The 23,466-nt window shown below is 48.3% G+C and overlaps 1 protein-coding gene across 1 annotated transcript in view; it reads right to left on the bottom strand.

Annotated features, from left to right (window-relative positions):
- Positions 1-1,125: 1,125 nt before the first annotated feature.
- HS3ST4 (heparan sulfate-glucosamine 3-sulfotransferase 4) overlaps positions 1,126-23,466 on the bottom strand; it is a gene marked incomplete at its 3' end in the record, with an annotated part of 342,728 nt that continues 320,387 nt past the window's right edge. Inside the window, exon 2 of the mRNA XM_081297312.1 lies at positions 1,126-1,762. Within this exon, the coding sequence (XP_081153438.1) occupies positions 1,126-1,762 (637 nt within the window). The remainder of the gene's footprint in view (positions 1,763-23,466) is intronic.

Below are 23,466 nucleotides of genomic sequence, written 5' to 3'. Positions count from 1 at the left end.
GACAGCCCTTGCCCTCCCCCACCCCCCACCCCCTAAACTGGAGCTGATAAATGGAATCAGCCCTTGTGCTCTTGTCCCATATGTGCCATCTCTGGAGAAGGATAATGAATCATGAGATGACCCTGTGGGGGTGGAGGCGGGAAAAACCAGAAGAACAGTCAGTGACCCCTGCCCCCACGGCATCGTGAAGGGTGATTCATAACAAAAAGACATGCTGACTCTCTGGTCTGTGCCTCTCTGGGGGACCCTAGGGGACAGAGTCCATCCCAAAAGCATGCCTCGGGACCACAGTGCTTTGGGGGGAGAGGGTCTTTAGTTTAAGGAGACCTCCCACCAAAGAGGATTGGATTTCTTCTTTCTCCCTAAAATGTGCCATTCGTCTTTTGCCAACACCAGAGTTTTGGACTTGGCTGTGATCACAGGGCTCTGAGAGAAGGCTTGTGGGCTGGATTTTCTCACACGAGGACGTATGCTAAGCTTCCCACAATCCAGGATGCTCACAATGAGAGGGATCCTTAGCAGGGAGGCCCCCAGGGATGTTTGCTAATTTTTTTGGAAGGGGAGGGCGGGGTGAGGAATGTTTGTGCATGCCTCTGTCTTCGAAAGGCGGGGAAGAAGAAAATCAAGGGCCTGTGGGATGAGAAGACTAGACATGCCTTAGAGGGAGGACTCAGCTCCCCAGGAGGCCTGAGGGTCTCAGGCACACACCACATTCTGGAAGAAGTCCATCCAGAGGTGAGCCTCTGCCAGGTACAGGTCTAGAACCCAGGTTTCCCCCAACTAAGAGCACCCCATGAAGTAGATCTTTCTTTTTGTCGTTCAAATAAACATTTATGGCACTGTCTTTGATACGGAGAGGTACCAGACTCCACTAGGTGGTAGAAGGTAAGAATGAATGGTGGGTTCTGTGGCCATCTGGTCAACCAGATACTGCGGCTCAGATAGGCCTGGTTCCTCCAGGGGGTTGCTGTAGGATCCACCCCTCCACCTAAGCCAGCAGCCCTGGGAACACTCCCAACTGGAAGAAGGGGATCTACTGGGTGGCTGCAGACCCTGGGGGATCTAGGCCCCCCGCTGAGGAGCCTCCTTGCCATTCACCTGCCTTCCCTCCCCAGCGCTATCGTCTCATTTGTCCCCCTCTTCCTGCTCCCATTGGAAATCCTGGCCAGTCATTTGGTAGAACATCATGTTGAAGGGTTTGTAGAATTTCCGCAGTCTGTGGATGACGTCGGGGTCTATGCGGGGATGAGTCCGACCTTTGCTCTTGCCCAGGCACCTGGGGGCACTGCTGTCCTCTGGCTTCTTGAGGCAAGGGAACCCCTTGGTTTTGTTGAAATAGAAATGTTTCTCGGTCACCACGCGCTTGAGGCCCAGGAAATCCTGCACCTTGGCCATCTCCCCCGCGGGGTCCACGATGAGCCGCTCCCCGCTCACGAAGAGGATCTGGGAGAGCGGGAAGTACTGCAGCCAGTTCTCCAGGTGCAGGGCGTAGATCCCGATGCGGATGGCGCTCCAGGACGCGTCGATGAGGCCCAGGGTCCGGTTTTTGAAGGCCAGCACCTCGAAGGTGGGGATCTCGGGTTTCTTGGACAGCGTCTGGGTGTAGTCGGAAATGGCCCTGGTCACGGGGTTTCTCACCACCACGATCAGTTTGATGTCCTTGGCCATGGAGTGGATGCGCTTGGGAGCCTCGTTGGTCACGAAGTAACTTGGGGTCTTCTCCATGGTTATCTGCCCCTCCACCGTCTTGGGCATCACGTTCCTGGAAAAAGGAAAGAGAATGGTTATTCCAATCTAGAAATACTTTAATTTTTTTTTTAAATGTATGACAAGAGGAACCTCGTGAGAAGCCACCAAATAAAATGATAAGCACTTGGGGGTTCTTTGGATTTACATGTCCCAACTACAGTCTTGACTATGTCATTATCCCAAGAGGCCGCGGAGACTCCCACATTCTTTTCTGAGAACCTTATACCCCTGGGTTTAAATTGCTTTTCTACCTCTTACCAGTTATGTTTAACCTAGATATGCCCTTAATTTCTCTCCATATTAGTCTTGTAATCTCCGAAAGGCAGATAATGATAGCACTGGCTTCACACTGTAGTGTAAGGATTAAGGGAGATAATGTTGGAAAAGCATTTAGCACAGAATCTGTCATGTACAAGAGCTTAATAAATTAAGGATCTTATTGTCCTAGGGGCTTTCAGAAAATGTTTGAGCTCAACAAGACCTCCGGGATTATCTAGTCCAGGCTTGGAACTACTTTCCACCTCTTTCTTTTTATGTGACTCACAGCAAAGAAGGATTTACAGTCTTTAAATAGTTGAAATAAACACATAATAATAATAATAATAGTGATGATGATGATGACAACGATGGTGGTGCTGATAACAAAATAATACTCTGTGGTCCATGAAAATTATACAGGATTCAGATTTTGATGTTCATTGATAAATCTTCACTAGGACACACTCACTCTCATTCCACGTGCTATGGCTGCATTGGGGCCATTACACCTGAGCTGACAGGTGCAACAGAGACCTTGTGGTCCACAAAACCTAGCACACTGATTGTATGGCCCTTACATAAAAAGTGTGCTGACCCCTGACATTGTCCAAAGGCGTTATTGTACAGATGAGGAAACCGAAGGCCAGGAACAGGGAATGGACACAGGAATCAGAAAGGTTTTGTGACCATAGCGATTGGAATTTTTCTCTGGTTCTTATTAACCTCATTCAAACAATCTTAAAGCTTACCTCAAGTTCAGTTGACAATAAAATGACATATAGGGCGAAAGCATCTAATATGGGTCTGCTTCAATAAGGAGGATTTTCTTCTTCCTTTTGCTCCCAAGTTTGTCCAGTGAGCCCCAGACAGATCCTGCTCTAGTTACATCTGGAATGTCCCCCTACGCCTCATGCTAAAGGTTTGGTCACTAGATGGTGGAACTATTGGAGGGGAGTGGAGCCTTTAAGAGGTGGGGCCTGGAGGGAGAATTTAGGTCATTGGGGGCATGACCTTGAAAGGGCTATTGGGAACCCAGCCCCTTCCTCTCTTTTACCTATTTGCGTACTGGGGCCAGTAGATGAATGGGTTTCTTCACCATGTGCTCCTTCCATGATATACTGTGCTGCCACAGGCCCAAAAGCAACCAGAACAATCAACCGTGGACAGAAACCCTCTGAAACCATGAGCTGAAATAAACCTTTCCTCTTGTTGATTATCAGAGGCATTTGCTACAGTAATGGAAAACTAAGTAATATAGATTCCACACCACTGCCTGTGTCTTTTGGTTTCTTTGACAAGGGTGCTTCTCCCTATTGGCCACCTCTTCACCTGTTTACCTTCAGAATGATGTCATCTTATCTGACTCCAAGATATTAAAGGGGTTTAATGCCATCCCCCCAAATCCCAATGTAGCAGGCCTGTCTGTGATAAAATGAGGCTCAGGATCCTATGAGGCAGTCAATTTGCTGTAGGCATATGTAGACCAGAATTAATTGACGATGAACCTGTTCAATACCTGTTGGTACCGAGAGCCATCTGCCACCAGGAGCTCCATTAAGTCTATTCACTTCTGAGCCTTGCACCAAAGTGGTACATTTAGGATTACACAAGACCTCTTTGTTATGATGACATGCTTTTAAATGTCTCAGCTAATAAAACTTAATACAGACGAAGATCCCTTAGCTTCTCCTACCATAATTAATTTTATTTACTATCGCACGTGTGGAGGGAGAAGGCCTTTTCTTTTATCTCTAATTCACATGCTCTGTCAATAATTAATTGCTGTTGGGTTTTTGAGCTTTCGAAGCAAGCACTATTATTAAGCCAGAGGAATTTGCCTGCTAGAGAAATTCACATAGAGCCAGACCTTGTTAGTGTATAGTGGTAGGGCAGTGCAGAGTTTTCAAACCAAAGCCATAGCCCTGATCGTGAATAATCAGACTTGTCGTGGGATGACATATTCTCCAAAGTATTTGGGATGTCTTCATGTTTGTGTGCTGGTTTGGTCCTCATCAGATTTAATCGTCTCCTTTGGAGACATGGGGTTAAGAAACACAGCCTTGGGAATCAGATTTGCCTGACTTCAGAGTTCTGATGATCCCTGTCTCCTGGGTGAAGTTACTTACCCAACATTTGGGCTTCCATTCCTCACCTAAAAACAGGCTAATCCTGGTCCAGTCTCAGGACTGGAATAAAGATTCAATGTGGGAGCAGACAAGGCACTTAGGATGGCATCAAGTCATGCCAGAATTTCTATTGAACTTAAGCCAGCTATCCAAGATCATTTTCATAGCAATTCTTAGAAGGAGGGCAAATAATTTTCTTTTCCCCTTTTGGTGCTAGGGATTGAACCGAGGGCCACTTAACCACTGAGCCACATCCCCAGCCCTTTTTTGTATTCTATTTTGAGACAGGGTCTCACTGAGTTGCTTAGTGCCTCCTGGCTAAGTTGCCAAAGCTGGCCTAAAACTCATGATCCTCCTGCCTCAGCCTCCCAAGCCACTAGGATTAAAGGGGTATGCCACTGTGCCTGGCTAGATTTTTTTTTTTTTTAATATTTGACCAAATAGAAAAGATAAACTCAGGGACAATTTTTTTTAAATGTAAATTCTGATTCAAGCCAATGTCATTAGCTGGACTTCTGTATTTAGATGCTGGTAACCAACCATTAGTTCAGGCTAACTATAAGGAACGCATCCACATCTTATTTCTGCTTTAATTGCAAAGATCAATCCCTTATTTTATTATGGAATTTATACCGTATTATAAACATATTAATTTGAAGTTGATGTAAAAAAAAAAATCAGAACTGAAAAGAACTATTTTTACACTGCCCGTTCCAGATTTGGGTCCCCTGGAGGAGGTATTTTTGCGTGTTAGTTTGGCTTTCTTTTTCTTTAGCACAGGAGTGGCTGCTCGCTACTGTCACATCCATTCTTTGCCACTCATCTCTCAGACCTCAGAGCATGCTTTACACTGAGCTCCATTCAAAGGCACCTCCTTTTTACTTCAGCTAATTGACAATCTGTCAAGATCTCCGTGGATCTGGAGTCTGGTATGTGCAGCATCTGAGAGGAAATGGTACCCGACCTGTAAGTCAGTGGGTATTGGCGGGTAAGCGTGTGTCTGGCTCAGGGCAGGCCCCGAAGGCCCAGTGAAGACAGCAGAAGGAAACCAAGGGGCCTGAGTGGCTTTGACTATCACGCTACAGACAACGTGCTCAAAGCATGTAATTTGCCAGGGCACTAGTAGTAAGACGGTGTCATGGCGCCAAGATCCAACTGCTAGGGGCATGAATTACCCAGGTTACTTTGCCAGTAAGATTTCTAGGAGCTGTTTAAAGTCTACAAAGGTGCAATTTCCCCTCTTCCTAAAACTCATTTATTCCATAAATAATCCCTTATCATTAGGGGAACAGTGAACAAAATAGACACGGTCCCTTCCTTCCCAGACCTACCAACCTGGCTGTCACTTTGGATGAAAGCAGAACTTCTTTCTCTTCTTTGGTAATGCTGGGGATTGAACCCATGGCCTTGGGCATGCCAGGCAAGTGCTCTACCGCTAAGACTCATCCCCAGCCCAAGTACAATGCTCTTTGTAGTACTACGTAATTAACTGTTATATTCAACAAAGCAGGCATTATTATTATTCCAGAGAAGGAAACAGGCTCAGAAGTGAAAGATACTTTCCAAGGCCTCGCCCAGTGCGTCTTCTGTTTTTGACGTTCAATGGCTAGGCAAAACTGACTCCATACCAGCGTTAGTGCCTAACATCAGTTCCTGGCAATTAGCAGAAATTCAAAAAAATATGCATCTATTGAATGAATGGGTGAAATTGATCTGTCTCCTGGGTTTTTTTCCCTAATATTTATTTTTAGTTGTAGTTGGACACAATACCTTTATTTTATTTATTTATTTTTATGTGGTGCTGAGGATCGAACCCAGGGCTCAGTGCTCCACCGCTGAGCCCCAGCCCCGGCCCTCTCCTGGGTCTTAGCTGTGACTGGTGTAGGTTTCTGATCTTCCTGTTCTCCTGCCTCATCCCCTTATCGAGGCCTCGGATCCAGCAATTATTTCCACACCTCCTGGTCTCCCTCTTCCTATTAGATGGGAGCAGACATCTCTCCTACTGGAGAAGACCAACCTGTCCACCTGGCTTCAGATCTCGTCCCCCTCCATCTTCTCCAGAATGATCCACACCCCAATCTCTCTTTTCTCCCCTAGGTTTTAATTAAGTTCTTCTCAACTGCACCTGACATTTCAACAGGTCCATGTTGTTGTATCTTGGGGTTCTCAAGGAATAGGAAACAGACCAGGAATTCTAGTGTGGGGGGGTGAGCCACAGCGAGGCAGCTAGAAACAAGGTCAGGAAAGATGGCGGGGAAGAGGTCGGGGAGGGATTGACCGGCCATGAGGAAGACACTGGAATATGTTTTCCTAGATGTACTGAGAGGTCATTGAAGAATATTGAACAGGAGCCTGTTACATGATTTACATTTAATGTTTTTTTTTTTTTTGGATGCTGAGAAACGAGAGCAATGTGGTGAGGGCAGAAGGAAGCAGCCTGCTCACAGCGACCACCTCAGGAAATCAGGGGAGACGTGGAGGGGCCCTGGGTGAGGGTGGCCAGGAAGACATGGCCAGAGGACGTGCTTTTAAAAAAAAATGCCAACAGACCTTAATGATGGGTAGGATGTGGGTTCCAGAGAAGGAGAGGTGTCATGGACGATTCCAAGAGCACTGGACAGAGCGGAAGGCCACGTGGAGGAGTGGTTTACCCAGGTGTGAAAAACCAGAGAAACCAGCAGCTCTGGGCAGGGGGGACCAAGCCTCACTTTGGAACTGTAACAGGAGGTATCAGCTACACCCTCCGCCAGGGGTGGCATTGAGTAGTTATCTGGACACCAGAGTCTCTAGAGGGGACATGACATTTGCCTATTGGGGGACTTCTCTCAAATAGGAAAGGTGTTTAGATGCTGGCTGTACGATTTTATTTTTTAATTCCTTTACAAAGATTTTCACTAACTCCCCCACCACCATTTTTACAGTGCTAGGAATTAAACCCAGGGAACCCAGGGTTTCCACCACCAAGTGACCCTGCTGGCTTCTCTTTTTAATTCCCCAAAGTCCTTGAGATCTACCCACATTAGAGCTTAGATAATGCCCTCCTGTGATCTGTTCCTGGGTCCTGCATGATTAGTATCAGCTCTTGAGACCATAGGTATGGTTTTGTCCACCTTGACGTTCCCGGTGCCTGATGGGACATCTGCCATATTGTACCATAAGGCTTTGTGGTTATCGATTGAATAAATGATTGACATGGTAATGAAGACATGGTCCCTGGAAATCCGGAGGGTGGAGGCAGATTGGAGGACAAGGCTCCCCCTCCCCCCCTCCCGCCCAGCCTTTCCACGCACGGGGCTCAGCCTGTCTGCGTTTTTGCCGTGCCTGTCTGAGACCATGCACTGCAGCGTGGATGGATCATATGGTGAGAAAATACCGCATCTGGGCTTGGAACAGCTCGTTAACAGTATCTCGGGCGCTCAGAGCAGCCGCGACATCAGCGTCAACACACAGCCCTGAAGCGAGAATCATTCTGCAAGATGGCACAGATGCTCTCACAGGCCCAAATGTTTATGAGACAGGATCTAACTGTGTCGCCCTGTCCCCGTCCCCCCTCCCCCCACAGTCCCACTGCCACGGGTCCCTGGCTAAGCACAACCCCATTCATACACAGGTCAGCAGTATCAGCAGACTCAAGGGAAACCAGAACAACCCAGTTAGCATGCAACCCAGACTGTGTGCTGCCATTAACCGAGTGCTCACTCTGTTTCCCCGTGAAGAGTTCAAGTTCTAAGTCCGGAATGACTTCCATAAGCTCCTTCAGATGTTGGATTCCCCTGCCTCGTGGATAAGAGCAGAGACTCAGCGCCTGTCGGACTCTGTTTGAATCTACTTATTAGCTGTAGGATCCGGCACAGGTTACTCATTCCAAGCCCAGAGGGTCACCAACTTAAAATGGTCTGACTTAACCATGTTTCAACTTTATAAAAATATGAAAGCAATGTTCAGTTGAAACCATGCTTCGAAATTGGAATGTGGATCGTTTTTCTGGGCTAATGATGTGTAACACAGTACTTTCTCTTTGGGGATGTTGGCCAGGCTGATCTTGAACTCCTGGGTTCAAGTGATACTCCTGCCTCAGCCTCCTTAGTAGCAGGAATTACAGACGCACCCACTGCACCTGGCTACGATACTCTCTCTTGATGTTTATAGCAGCTCCCAGGCTGTACATAGGACCAGGCAGGGAAACAAACCAATGTTCTAGAGGGTTCTGTGTTGCTGATCTGTTGATGTTCAGCAGATTAGGCAAATCAAATGCACTTTTGACGCTGATATTCAATTTACAATAAATGTTATGGAAACACCACCCCATCATAATTCGAGGAACACCTGCAATTTGTATCTGTTTCAATATTTGGAAATCAAGTATCCTTCTCATCGAGAATGCATGAGAACTAAATTAAAATGTAGAGAATGTCTTAAATATAGGAGGTTCTCAGTACGTTAACTGTTAATCTTTCTTCCTTTCTTCCTTTCTTTCTTTCTTTCTTTCTTTCTTTCTTTCTTTCTTTCTTTCTTTCGGGATCAAAATCAAATCCAGGGCCTCACACACCCCCAAACAAGTGTTCTACTCCTGAGCCCCAGCCCCAACCCAGCTGTTAAGTTTTAAATCAACTCTTTGATGAAAGTACCATTATTATCCCCACTTTAGAGGTTGGGAAGCTGAGGCCCAGTGAGATTGATTTGTTTGCCCCAAACCAGAAAAACAGAGTCCAAATTCAATCCCGAGGGCTTGAGCTCTTGGATACCACCTGACGGTATCTACCCAGAGTACAGAACATGATCGGTGCCATATGCCTGGCCCAAGGTCACTCTGCCAGTAGGGACCAAACTGGAAACTGAAAGAGAGACTCATGAAGTGAAGTCTCAGGCTGTCACTGACTCACCACTGGGACGTCAAGAACTCAGGCCAGGATCCCCAGGAATTCTTGCCAGATAGAGCTACATCATTCAATTTGTAATAAGTCTCTGGAGCCTCCTCCGCTGAAGCAAATGGCCATCATGAATGCCCAGGGAGAGAGCGGTCAACCGCATGAGATATAAATGTCCCGTGCTCTCTGAAAGGGTTAGTGGCGGAGCTCGCCTTTGGCTTGCGTGAATCAGAGGTACGTGGGCACCTTACATTTTCCCCCAATGCACTATCCAGTGGGATAAATGATGCATAAATTAGCAGTATTTTCCGAGCCCTCCCGAGAATGGCACTTAGAGCAAGCCCAGGAAGCAGGGCCAGCCCCTCTGTCTGGGGGAAAGGATCGCACTTGGAAATTCACTCCCATCACCACCGGCTCCTTGCTACATGCCAAGCAGGACAATTTCACACGCCATCCTGATGAAACCTTACTGCGACTCGCTGGGTGCTTGATAGGAGTGTGAAATCAGAAAGAAAAGGAATCCTGCCCAAGAGCTCAGCCAGGACTTGGCTCTGCCCCGCGACGTTGGGAACTCCAGCAAGCCTTCCGACCCCCGAATCATGGATCCAGAACTTTCTGTAGGCAGAGAAGTCCAGCCATTCAAAAGCCTCAATTTTATAGAGAGATCCAAGAAGAGAGGCCTGAACAGGGGCTAAGGCTCTCCGCCAAAGTAGAGCTGAGAGTCTCCAGCGACTGTTCTGACTTAACAACCGGGGTTGCTGGATGAATTTAGAACAGGGACTCTCTCTCTCCCTGGACCTCCAATTCCTGCACAGTGAAAAAGGCTCCATTAATAGTCTTTCCCTCATTAATTCCACCGAAGACTTATTGATGCTTATTATGCACCAGGTGTTGGGCATATGTTAATGATAAGGCTTGCATGGTCCCTGCCCTTCAACAGACTCTGCCTTCTTAGAAAGGAAGGCTGGGAGATTCCATGCCACAGAGTGGCCTGGGCTTCAGACAGGACGTCTCTGTTCCAGGCAGGAGTATCTTTTCAAATAGAAACGTCTCTGCCCCGTCTGCCTTGCTGGGTCACCTACAGAGGGTAGAAAGGCAGGCGGAAGAAAAGGAGTAAGGGAAAGAGAGAGAGGGAGAGGGGGAAGGAGCCAGACTGGCTGCACAGATTCCACAAAGAACCATCAGAGAAGGCGAAGGAGAGGTTTCAGGTTGGAGTGACCCAGGGTCACACTGTGGAGAGAACTGCAAACTCGGGCCTCATGGTGTTCCTTGTTTTAAACGTGTGTAATTTCCTATGTGCCTAGGACCAGTCCTCAGTGCATTTCACCTTTCTGTCTGTCCACAAAGCACTAATAAATAAAATCTATTAATAAATAGAAAAGGGAGTCATGGAGTCGGGGAAAGGAAACAGAGGGGGAAGAGAAAGGGGAATTATTAGGGACTGAATTGGAGCCCATTATATCCCAGGCTCATATGATGATGTCAAAAGGAACCTCAAGATTATGAACAAATAAAAGAGTTGTGCCAGGCATGGACAGATATTTTAGACTCAGGAATTTATCGGAGACATGTCATTGAGGCCACAAGGGCATGAGTCCTGTGGAAACAGGTGAAGAAAGTAGATGCTAATATTTTCCCTGGTATCAAGCAACAGAGAAGTTAAGCAACTTGGCTGAGCCCACACAGCTTGCAGGCGGCAGAGCTGAGATCTGAAAATCGACCACAATTCAATGTGACAAAGGGAGAGAAAGCTTCCAAGACCAGCTGGAGCCTAAAGGTCAGGGTCAGGGCAGCGGTCTCAGGTGGAGGAACCGGCATGCCTACTCAGAGAGAATCCCTGGCCCCAGCAGACATGAATTAGAGTCGTGAGATTTGGCGGCTGGGAGGTGGCTGGGATCAGCAGTATCGGGGAGCACTGGGCTTGACGGTGTGGGTATCCCCAATGGCGGAAGGGTAGGGCTGAGTTTGAGGGCTTAGGAAGGGAGTTAGAAGACTCAAAGAGAACGGAACGTGGTGGGATGATATTCTGACCACTTACAGATTCTGGTGACCACGGGAGAAACTCTCCTGGGTTTGGTCTCCCCTTCAGAGATCCATCTGGAAGAAAAGACCAGGGGGTCCATGTCTACCCCTGGTCCCCGTCACACAACCTCTCCACCAAGGAGGGCGGCCCCTCTTCCGTTCCCCAGGGGTGGCTAACTTTTTTTTTTCTCCTGGGGGAAGAGAACAGTTTCTCTGTTTTATGAACTTAAAAAAAAAAACCCACAGAACGCCCCCAAACAAGACCATTTGTAACCTTGACGTCACCAAGATCGAGGTCTCACCCAGGACTCCACAATGTCACCCCTGTCAATGTTCAGGATGGATCATTCTTTATAGTGGGCACTGCAGGGTTCCGAGTGGCATCCTTGGCCTCTCCCTTCAGATGACAGTGTCATCCTCAAGTCAGGACAACCACAAATGTCCCCAAGGAAGTGCAAATTGACCCTCACTGACAGCCACTGGTCTAACCAAATTGCCTGGACTTGAATCTGGGTTCTGCACTAAGAGGTGGGACTCTGGGCACGTTAACTAACCTCTCTGTGCCTCGCTTTCCTAATGGATAGAATGGAATGATGATGATGATAATCACAACCTGTAATCATCATCTAATATATGATTATATATATATAATTATCATCATTTATATATATATATATATATATATATATATATATATATATCACATAAGATTGTTTTAAAAATTAGATCAGTGGCTGTCTGTTGTTTAAAAATGAGTCCGTGTGCATGGCACTGCATCAGTTTAATTTGCATCACTATAACAAAATATCTGAGGCCAGGAAACTTACAAAGAGAAGCTTATTCTAGAGGCACAGGTTGAGGAGTTGAGTCTGGCAATGGCCTTCTTGCTCTCAGAATCTCAATGTGGTGCGACATATCACATAGGAAGAGACGGGAAGCATGCACGCTCCCCTGTCGCTTGGTCTCTCTTTCTCTTTATGAAGACACCCGTTAATCCATCACGGGAGTTGCCCCTTGGAAACCATCTAATCCTAATCACCTCCCAACTCTCAACACCATCAGCAGATGACGTTTCCACCTCTAAGTGCCTCAAAATGGATATTAAATTTCAATTTCAACATATAAATTTGGGGGGCACACACTCAAAATGCATCCAGACCCCAGCAGGTGCCTTGGTTGCCTGCTACACAGGAAGCCCTATCTAAGCCTTGGCTACCATGACGGCTCTGAGTGATGCTTCACCTCTGAGACAATCACCCCCTTGCTTCCTAGAGGCTCCATCTGGCTCCCGGAAGGGTGACTATCTGAGATCCCCGAACACAATGCCCTGGCTATGGGAGAATGTGGGGCGTGGACGGGTGCTGGTGCGGAGTCTGTGAGGACCATGTGGCCTGGAGAAGGGGGAGCCACCAGCTGAGCCCTGGCAAAATGACCAAGAGGCCAGGATAGAGAAGATGCCCTGGACCACATTTTTGTTCCATCTGGGGGGCAAGTTAGGAGGAATCCATGCACCAAAAGGCAGCAAGACACAGAGGGCCCAGCAGTCTGGATGTAGACACAGGAATCCAAGAGTCGGCTGCCTTTCTGGGTATAATATGGACAGAGAACTGGATTTTCTTTATATTTTTTTCCTGATGATTCTGCTAAATCAAAATGAGTACGTGTAAAGTTCCGAAGCCGTCATCCTAAACGGATAGGGGAAGTGGGTAGGTTATCAGTAGAACCAACAACCAACAAGGAAAGGAGAGGGAGTGTGAGAATCTTTTCCTCTCCGAGAACTATTTGGAAAAATGGTATGTGTTGCCTTTTGAGGACCCAATATCTTGAGCCACTCTTGGATGGATCTTACCACCAGGGATCAGAAGTCAAACATCCTACCTATCCCATGAGACAACTCCTTCTTTGTGGCCAGAGACACTATAAATGACAAATAATAATGGAAAAAAAAGAGAGAGAGAAAGACCCTGTTCATGGCTTTACCATCTCTGTCGCGGGCTGGCTCACGGCTTTCCAAGGTAGGTCTTGCTCTTTCCAATGAGAATAATGAGGACGTCACAGGTTTGCATCTGCTCCAATGGTGCCTTCACCTTAATGGGCAGGAGCTACTCAGCTGTGGGACCAAAATATCTGATAAGAACAACTTAGAGGAGGGAAAGTCTATTTTGGTTCATGTTTCCAGAGGTTCAGTCCATGGTGGGCCAGCTCCATTGCTGCAGGCCAAAGGTGAGGCAGAACAACATGGCGGAAAGAGGTGTCGAAGAGCACTGCTCTGTTCATGGTGGCCAGTAAGGAGAGCAACAGAAGGGACCACAGGGAAGATGAATCCTTCCAGGGCATGGCCCCAGGGACCCACCTCCTCCAGCCAAGCCCCACCTGCCTACACCACTCAGTCTGTCCATCCAAACCAGGACGGGCTGGTTAGGTTACCGCTCTCACGAGCCGATCATTTCACCTCCAAACATTCCTGAATCCACACAGGTGCTCTGGGAGGGCACCTCAGATCCAAACCACAACACCAGCCATAATGTTAAGGCCCCCCACAACCCTATTCTTGGATCCACCCCCAAAGAGAAACTGGCCGGGGGTAGGGCATGGTTTTGAGGTATGTGGTACCTTCTCCAGAGCTCAGAAGAAGACTTAGTAGTCATCATGAGCCCCAGATGGCACAGCAATGCCACGCTCAAGACCTTCACTTCCGACACTGATAGCAGATGTCCATCTTGATCTCCTGTACTATATATATTTGTCTTCGTCGGATCAAAGCTTGTGAAATAACTTCATTTGTTAATTTAGCAACTACCGTGTGCCTGGCGCCGTGCTTATTAGAAGATAAAACACAGAGCAGGACTTTCCTCTAAGAAAGTTGTCACTTTCTGAAATAGAAAACCAGCGTGTGAGGAGACACTGCGGCTCTGGAGACGCAGACTGGTCCAGAGTTTCAGGATGGACGTCACTGGCTCAGGGTCCACTTGATTCTAGAGCTACACTCAACACCCGTAAAAGCTCCCCCAGGGCAGCCGCATCCTGACAGAGGTCCAGGGTTGAGGGTTGCGCTCCAGGGCGCCATCTCTGAATCACGCTTGCTACGAGCAACTCGCATCATGCTTCAATTCCTGGTTCTCTTGTCTGTAGATTGGAGACCAGGCCATCTCCGAGTTCATTCACAAGAAAAGAGATCAGGCACCCTGGCACAGAGCACGTACCGGTGAAGGTGCCTCTTGCTAACACAGAGCACACAGTAGGTACAAATGAATCTCTCTGTTGCATTGATTCTCAAGGATTATTACTGCTTGCCTTGGACATGCATCCCCTGTACGTGGTGACTCTAGTTCACAGAACCCCACCTCTCAAATGGGCATCGAGCCAGCCCACTCTAAGAACAGCCAACTGCTTCAATTAGGCACATAACGCCAGTGGGATGCCAGAACTCTCTTTCTCCTTATCACCCCAAGGAACCTAAGCATTTGGAAGCTTCATCGCAGGGAAGAGCTTGGTTCCAACGTAGGACCCCCCCCCCACTTCACACTGTGCCAATTGTGAGCGTTGGTTTTTGTAATCCCCGACCTCTCCAAGTGTGGTCACTGGTCATTAACAGCGACAGACCACCAGATGACAGAAACTAACTTTTCCATATCGTTTGAGTTAGAAATCACCTATGGGCAGAAAGCCACGAGGATTTTAAGACTCCTTTAAAATGCATTTGTGATGGAGTCATCACTGAATCTGCATTTTCTAAAGGTTTCTTTATCTGTGTGTGTGTATGTGTGCATTCATGAGATTTATTTTATGGATTTTCTTTATGCTCAATGCTTGGTCTCCATTAAGGGAAGCAGAAATCCTTTCCAAGAATTCTGAAGCTGATAGATTGGAAAGCACAGATCTCAGGCCACGGACTCTTCCTCTCCTCCTTTATCTTTTGTGATTGGACCATCCCCCTCCAGAGGTTCTAAGACAAAATATTCCTCGATTTCGAATGAACAAGATTATGGAAAACACTCGGCCTGCCTCCAACCGGGGAGCCCATCTGGAGTGCACGTCTCTGACACTTGATTCAAACACATTCAAAGTGTGTCCCTGTGCAGTCCGTCACACACCATCTTCTATTAGCTAGTTTATTATATTTTCTTTTCCTCAGGCTCAGTGTCTCAAAGGGCAGGTATGACAATTAAATAACAATGACAGAAGTGTCAGCGTGTCTGCCCAGGCACTTTGTGCTCACAGTTGAACAGACAGTGACACGAGAGAGCTTCTCTCAGGAAGCCCGGGCTCTGGGGCCTCTCTACCTCAGGCCTTCACATCCAGCTGGGTGTCAGCCCATCACGGTCTCAGAGAGGCTGCCAGCCCTCCTTCCTTCTCACCTGCATCCTGCTGACAGCCAGGCTCTGTTGGTTCTTGCAAGCTGCCCCTGCCATTTACGCAGGTATAAGCCCGACAGCCTCTAATCTCATGGGGCACCCCAACTCTCAGCCTCGGAGTCATGAAGACCCTGCTCTGAATGAAGGCAACCTGGCAAACTTTCCATTCCCTCTCTGCCTTTTCTTGGGCTACCTTTGGTTTGAGTCCACTTGCCCTTCGAAACAGCCCAGATCCTCTTGTTAAATGAATCATTAACTTTCCATACATACGGAGCCCCAGGTGATAAATTGATACAATTTGGAATGGCCAAATCCGGGTAATTAGCGTTTAGCATTTTCTTGGATGAGACGCTGTCAGCGGCTTGCCCAGGTGCAGTCATGGCCCCCGAGCACCATCTTCTGCCCGCTTAGGCAAGTGACCGTGGCGCCCTGGCTGCAGACTAGCACCCTCCTTCTGACATCTTGGTTCTAAATGACTTTGGGGAATCTACTTAGCCCCCTCTAACCTCAGCCTCCTCGGGATCCCCACCGAGACCAGCCAAGGCGCATGTTTTATGAGGTTCACCTGCACCTCGCAGGGGGCTCCTTATTGTTGCTCGTACCTGTGAAACCTGTCTCTTTGTGGTGCATTCTCAGAGAATGTCGGGTTAGGACCTGTGCAGATTGCAGGTCATTTAATTTTTACCTCTTGTGCATCCTTAAAAAGAACTTTGTTCTTTTGTAAATCACAGTCGTGTGTTTTTCCCTCATGGTTCAAGGAACCTGGTCGGCAAGGCGGGATGATGTGTTACTGAGAGCCTTTTCCTCCAAGAACGCCTTGCCTGGCTATGGACACTTGTACATGAAGTCCCAGGGCTTATTCCGTTCATCCATAGCAATGGCAGGTGTGAATGTTCTGTGAAGAACAAGGGTGTTTCACCATCGGGCTCCGTGCCAGCTCTAGAGTTTGGTTGCAATAGAGACCTGACACGGAAGGGAATTCATCCTCAGCTGACGGAATGCAGCCAGGAGTCCCCTTCCCCTGGACCTTGGACTTGGCTAGCAGGACAGTCTCTTCTACAAAATGCCCAGGCAAGAACCTTCTACCTTGCCCTTGAGCTGTTTCCTTCAGAAAGTTGCGTCCCTGAATCAGGAGCTCTCGTTTCAAGTGATGTAAAATACAATCATAAATTAATCAGTGCTTCCTACGGTGTCTGTATTTAGACCTGACTTTCACAGCTTGGGGTGCGTGAAATGCTCAACAGATTTTCAAACCAATCAATCGGATCCTAGAACAGATGGAGAAATGACAGATAGGACAGGAGGTGGGTGCACACCTAGAGAGACGCGCGCGTGCACACACACACACACACACACACTTTTATATTATCAGATACACATGCATATCAATCACCTATAGTCTGTCTCTCTCACACACGCTGCTGTTCCCTTAATTGGTCCCTTCTCCATATTATTCTCAGAGCAGATGCTGCCTCCCGAGCGCAATCCCCCACCCGGGGCACCCTGTCTCCAAGCACTGTGCTTCCCATCGGCCTCTTGTGTCCACTTCCTAGGGCTCACTGATCTCTGAGCTCATCTTGTCCATGGTCCATCTCCTCATGCAGCGTTGGTTTGCCAGTTCTCTTTCCTGGGTATCACTGTGTGTCCCTAAAGCATGCAGCTCCAAAGAAGGGAGGTGGGCGGGCTCTTTGGTAGATGGATTTGCTCTCTGGCACCGGGTAGGTCTCAATAAATATTTGCTGAATGAAGGAAGGAAATAGAGAAGGGAAGGAGAGCGGTTAGGCAGGAAGGAGGGAGGAGAAAAAAAATGAAAGGAGGAAGGAAAATAATGTGTGCTCAAAGAGAAGCACAGAATTATCCCCGGTGGGTTCCCCGACGCGGCACGTGATGGTACCCACCTCCCCGCCGCAGCCCCAGGACACCCACCCCAGTCATCCTCACCCAGGAAAGGCCTCCACCGCTGACCAGCTGGGTCCCAAACTGGAAGCCATCGCCGGCTCTTCCTTTCCTCGCTCACCCTGCAGCACCCCCAGCAAGCCATTTCCAGAATGTTGCTTCTATTTGAAAGACACGCTTCAAGGCTAACTCCTCCTCCCCATCACCCCATCCTTCCTCTGCCACATCCCTAGTCCACAGCACTGTCATCTCTCGCTGCCACTTGTCCTAGGGCCTGTTTCTCCCAGTTTCGTTCCTCACTGAGCAAGAGGGATTTTTTCCAAAAGCAGACACTGGCCAAGAACGAGGCAGTGTAGCCTAGTGGTCAAGAGCGTGGGCTCTGGTCTTGCGTGCCCTGCTCTGCACTCTAATTCTGCAACTTGTAGACTGGGATGCATGTCAGATAACCTCTTGGCGCCTCTATTTTCTATCTTGAATTTAATATGGGTAATAACGATGGCATTTTTTTTTTCCCATTGGAATTATTACTGTGAAGACTGGGTCAGCCGATGTACACAAAGACTATATGATAAATTGACTTGAGTGTTGGTGGTTGGGATTGTCTCACTCTGGGACTTGAATCCTTCCAACCATCTCTCGCCATATTAAAATAAATCGCCATACCCCTACTTGGGGTCTACTGGGCCCCTATGATAGGCCAACCCACCTCAAATTCCATTTCATCACAATTCTCTCTGTTCCGGAAAGCTCCTTCGTAGGGAGCTGACAATTGCTCTTCCCTTATTACAGAATACAGCACCCCCCAGATCCTCCCACAACAGATCTCCACTACATACCTCCATCCGTGAGGCCCCATGCAGACGCCACTTAGCTACAGGTGACTACACACATTGAAATCAGCTGAAATTAGAGAGACAACTTCTTTGCGATACGACCCACATTTCTCAGGCCCCCAGAGTACAAATGGCTAACAGGTGCTGCCCTGGAGCCACAGACAGGAGATTCTCATCATCCTGGAAAGTTCTATTACATGAGCCTGGATTCGACCATCCACTATAGCTTTTGAGACATCTACGTACCAGCTGAAAGTTCTCTCTCTCTCTCTCTCTCTCTCTCTCTCTCTCTCTCTCTCTCTCTCACACACACACACACACACACACACACACACACACACACTTGCTCACTTCATGCCTGAGCTAGTGGTACCTAAGACCCCATCTCTGTTCCCACGTGTTGAGAGGGTAGGAAACGCTGAGGGAGACTGGCCGGCCGAGGAGGCTGATGGTCACTCTTCCTCCTGGTCAATTCAGCTGACAATCCCTAAATCATAGATAAAGAGCGACCTCCATCCTCAACCACACATGTGGAGCACAGATTCCCCTGTCTCCTGCCCCTGGGAGGCCAAGTGGAGGGAGGGCTGACCTGGAATTTCACTGAAGGTCTCGGTGCTAGAGATGATGCTGGAGGTCAAGTTATGGGTCAAGGATAAGGTCCATGACTCGGGACAAGGGCGGGAGCTCCGTGTTGGGGCTTAGCCTGCCACCTCCTCAGAGACTGTTCTTTGGAGAACAAGAATCAAGCTGAGCCTACAATTTGTGCATCTTTGATTCTCCTGCAAGTGGATCCATGCCCTGAAGTCACCACACTAGTGATCACAACTCTGATGCCCATTAGAACTCCTTGGTCCACATAGCCAAGGATTCAGACTAAATTGATCTGTTGTCATCTCTCGAATTGAACTCAGGGGCACTCGACCACTGAGCCCCATCCCCAGCCCTATTTTGTATTTTATTTAGAGACAAGGTCTCACTGAGCTGCTTAGCACCTCACCATAGCTGAGGCAGGCTTTGAACTCATGATCCTCCTGCCTCAGCCTCCTGAGACCCTGGGATTACAGGCATGTGCTACTGCGCCCGGCTCCTCATATTTCTAAAACCTCCAGGGAATTCTAAGATGCAGCCATGATTTAGAAACACATCTCTAAATCAAATGCCCAGAAAGATCAGAATATCTTGTTATTCCACGGATGGATAAACAGATGGCTGGACCCAGATGAATAAATAAACAAGAACGATTAACACATCCTGATAACATGGGGAACTTCTTGATCTTTGATCTTGCACATACTCCATCATTTCCCCATATCCATATATACTCACGGTATCTTGGACTCGACATTTTAAATCCTATTTCTTTCTTCTTTGGTTACATGTATCTATTTAAAGCAGAACTTGTGAACCACTACGTTGAATGGAAAACAGTTACAGTTGCTGTGTCAGACATACCCTCAGACAGTCTCAATGATCCCAACCTTTTGGTACTTACGTCCTGGTGTGATCTGCCCCCTTGAAGGTGGGCAAGGCTGAGACTTGCTGTGACTCCCATCTTGCTAACTGACTCTCTCCAGTGGCTCTCCCCCTGGTTGGCTCTGATGAAGTAAGACACCATATGGAGGAGTCCATTTGTCTAGAAACGGAGATACGGAGATACCCCCTGGACCAAAGCCAGCGAGGAGCTGAGGTCCTCTGTAAATAGTCCACGAGAAACTGAATCCTGAAAACAACCACAAACATTGGGAAGTGGAACTTTTCCCAGTTGAACTTCAGATCCCAGCCCTGGCCAACACCCTGACCAGAGCCTCGTAAGAGACCCTGAAACAGGGAACCACAGAGACTGTGAGACCATAAATGTGTTATTTTTAGCCCTGGTTTATGGCAATTTGTTGTGCCACTAAAGATGTCTCAGGCAAATATCATAATAAAAGGTGACCATAAGAAAAAAAAAAGAATGCTAATCCCGCCCCAGAATCTGACCCTGATGTTTTCTTTCTGACAGGGGAAATTAGCAGTGTTAGGTATTAAAGATCTACTAGCACCAAATGGAGATTTTTCTAGTATGATGTAATTTTTTTTTTTTTAAATCAAACAGGAATTTTCTTTCCCCATCTTTGCCCAATTGCCTGATTCTGGTCTTTAATTCCTTGACCGATCACACCTATCCATTGATCTTCTCAGGGAGAGCTTCACCTCCTTCAGAATGGAAAGGCGTCTGCACTCTGAGTGCCCCGGCAGATGGGACCTTAGAGATAATAGATGGCCTCCACCTGAGCATGGAGGGCCCACACCTGGGAGAAGGTGCCTTTCCCCCATCTCCAACATTTCCAGCATATTTCCAGCTGTCGGCGATGGTGAAAGCCTTTTCCAGCCCCCTTCACTGTTTTGACAGATGGCTCAAGGGCTGCACTCAGAGTCCTAGGCAGCTTCCGGCTCCTAAGACAGAGACGGCTTCGGGCAGATCCAGACCTGGGTCTGGGGTCCGTGCTCCTGGCTGGCGGGGTGATCACACAAGCACAAGAGCAACCACCGAAGAAAGCACTCCTGGCCCAGGATTGTTTTTCTGGTGAGCAGCCATCTTCTGCGGCTCTCTTCTGCAAACACTCCTACCCGGGTGTTCCCACACTCGCCCGGGCAGGGTAGGGTTTGGCTGAAAGGTCACAGGGAGGCAGGGCAGGGGCCTCAGTTGACCTTTCACCTCTGTCTGGACTCACTGATGATTTTCGTCCCAACACACCTTCCCCTGTCAAGGACTGTGGGCAGCACCTCCATAAATAAGCCTTTAGCCAGCGCTTCCTGGTTAGGATGGGTACGCTGGCTGCTCTGAGTCAGGGTAACCCAGGTGTCCCCTCTATGTCCCAAAGGCTGGCTTAGTACCCAGGACGACAAACACCACTGCTCCCTCTCTGGAGAGGCGTCTCCTACCCCGCCACCTGGGGCGTCATGTGGATCTTCAGAAAAGCTCTGTCTTCTCACTGGACTGGTAGCTGAGCCCTCCTCCACCGAGCCCTGTTGGAGTCCAATTCCCCCACCTCTACACTGCCCAAGGGAGTCCTTTGAATATATATATATTTTTGATATTGGGGATTGAACCCAAGGATGCTTAAACACTGAGTTGCATCCCCAGCCCATTTTAGTCTGAGACAGGGCCTCGCTAAGTTGCTGTGGCTAGCCTCAAACTTGCGATCCTCCTGCCTCAGCCTCCTGAGCTGCTGGGATTATAGGTGTGCACCACTGTGCCTAGCTCAGTCCACATACATACACACACACACACACACACACACACACACACACACACAGAGATACATATAATTCCACAGAAATCATACAGAATTCACAATATAGTTGTGGGTGAACCCATGGAAACATTGGGGAGTCTACTGGCACAAACAGCATCATATCTCTTTGGCCCTTGAAAATTTGGATTTCTATGCAATAGAATTCCTTGAGCTCCCTCCATATCAGTGCACATCCCATTTTTAAATGAATGGCGCCCTATGGAATGTTCTCCTCCACTGGACTCTCCTTTTATGTTTTTATCAGTGCATAATAATTACACACGATAGTGGAGCACTATGTGTCCGTGCTATGGTCCTATGTGTCCGTGACAACATTAGCTGCATTTCGTCCGGGTCTCTCTCCTTTCCCTCCCCTCTATGGAGGGATCCGTCACTTGTCACCAATTTCCCTTATGACAATCACGGCCGACCTGAGCAGCCTTGCCCATGCCTCTTTATGCCCTTGTTGGAGCAGCTCCTGATGGGAGTCACAGGGAGGTGGGCTGCTGGGTCACCGGGTCTGTGTATCCAAGGTCTAACCAAGTCTGGCAGCTCCCTGTTGCGATGCTGTGCTCAGTCATGCTCCCGTGTCACCTGGGTCATTCCGCCAACCCTTAAGGGGTTTGAACCTCTGTATTTCTAACAGTCCAGCAGCTGGTTCTCAGCCAGGAGTCCTGCTTGCCCAGGTTGATAGGACACCTCCCCACCCTGTCTCCTGCTGCCGGCGCTGATGCCTCGTTTCCATCCTTGACCCATCGCCCCTGGCTCCCGGGCCGCGGGGGGATGGATTAGATGAACCCCCTGCTTTTTCCAGATGCTCCGATGTGTCTTTGCCAGGAACCCCTGTGCCCCCTGGCAGCCCTCGGAATAGGTGGAGCCTCGCGTGTGCCTTGGGCATTGAAAAATATCTATGTGAAAATAATCATAGGGGGAAATTAATGAAGTTTGGTGGAAATGTGAAGAAGTAGGAGAGGATCAGGACTCCCAGGTAGGGTCTGCTGGCCAGAATAAATCTGAGCCTCTGAGGTCCCTTCATGAGGAGCCTGTGTTCTGGCCACAGTCCTGACACCCTTTAAAACGCACCCCCACCCTGCCTTTGAACCTCTTGGAACTTCCTGACACTTTGCAGACACCACAGACTTTGCCACAAACCATCATTTGCCTGTGAGGCTCTGACTTCTTGCAACTGCCTGTCCCTCCTGCCCGCTGACTGAGCCAACCCTTGGTCACAGCACAGTTGATCTGAAGTCGTTTCCGGCTTCCCTGGACTATGCACATACACACATGCAAATATGTCTACTGGGTGTCCGCACACATATGCACACACAGAGGTAGACACGCATGCACCCGCATCCGGTCACCCCTCTGTGCAGCCCAGGACCACCAGGGACTGAAGTCCCTTCCGTGAAGCTGTGTTAGAGCTGCATACAACCTGCACAATCTCCCCACATACGTTAAATCATTTCTAGATTACTTATAAGACCCAATTCAATATAAATGCTATGTAAATAGATGGTATACTGTTCTGTTAAGGGAATAGTGACAGGAAATAAAATTCCGTCTATGCTCCATATAGGTGTGGTTTTTCCCCATCTTTTTGAGCCACAGTCGGTCGAATCTGTGGATGCAGAATCTGCATGGGGGGTGGGGGGTTACTGTGCATGCACACGTGACATCATGACCCAAACCAAAAATGAGTAACGCCATTGCGTCTATCACATACGTTACAGATGTTGTGCCGGAGGCATGGATGTGGGGGCAGAGAAGGAAGAGGAGGAGAGAGAGAGAGGGGGACAGGGAGCCGATGAGCTTTTGCAAGAGCATCACACTAGCAATTAAATGCTCTGCCTGAAATGATCTGCATCATTTCTAATTGATTGACCAGGACCAGTCACGTCACCCACCCACCCACAGGAGACCAAAAAAGCTGAAAGCCGAAACAGCTGGAGAATTTCCCAGAGAGGAAAACTCCCCGCTCTTCAGAACATTGCGTTTAGCATTCTTTGATGTGTGGAGAGATCATATGTTGTGTTTCTAAACAACACATTGTTTAGTTCCGCTGTTTTTTTTTTAAATGGCAC

Source organism: Spermophilus citellus (assembly GCF_964194105.1).
Source record: "Spermophilus citellus genome assembly, chromosome: 6".
NCBI lineage: Eukaryota > Metazoa > Chordata > Mammalia > Rodentia > Sciuridae > Spermophilus > Spermophilus citellus.
Note: the sequence above shows the minus strand (reverse complement) of the source record. Positions and strands in the feature narration are given on the sequence as shown.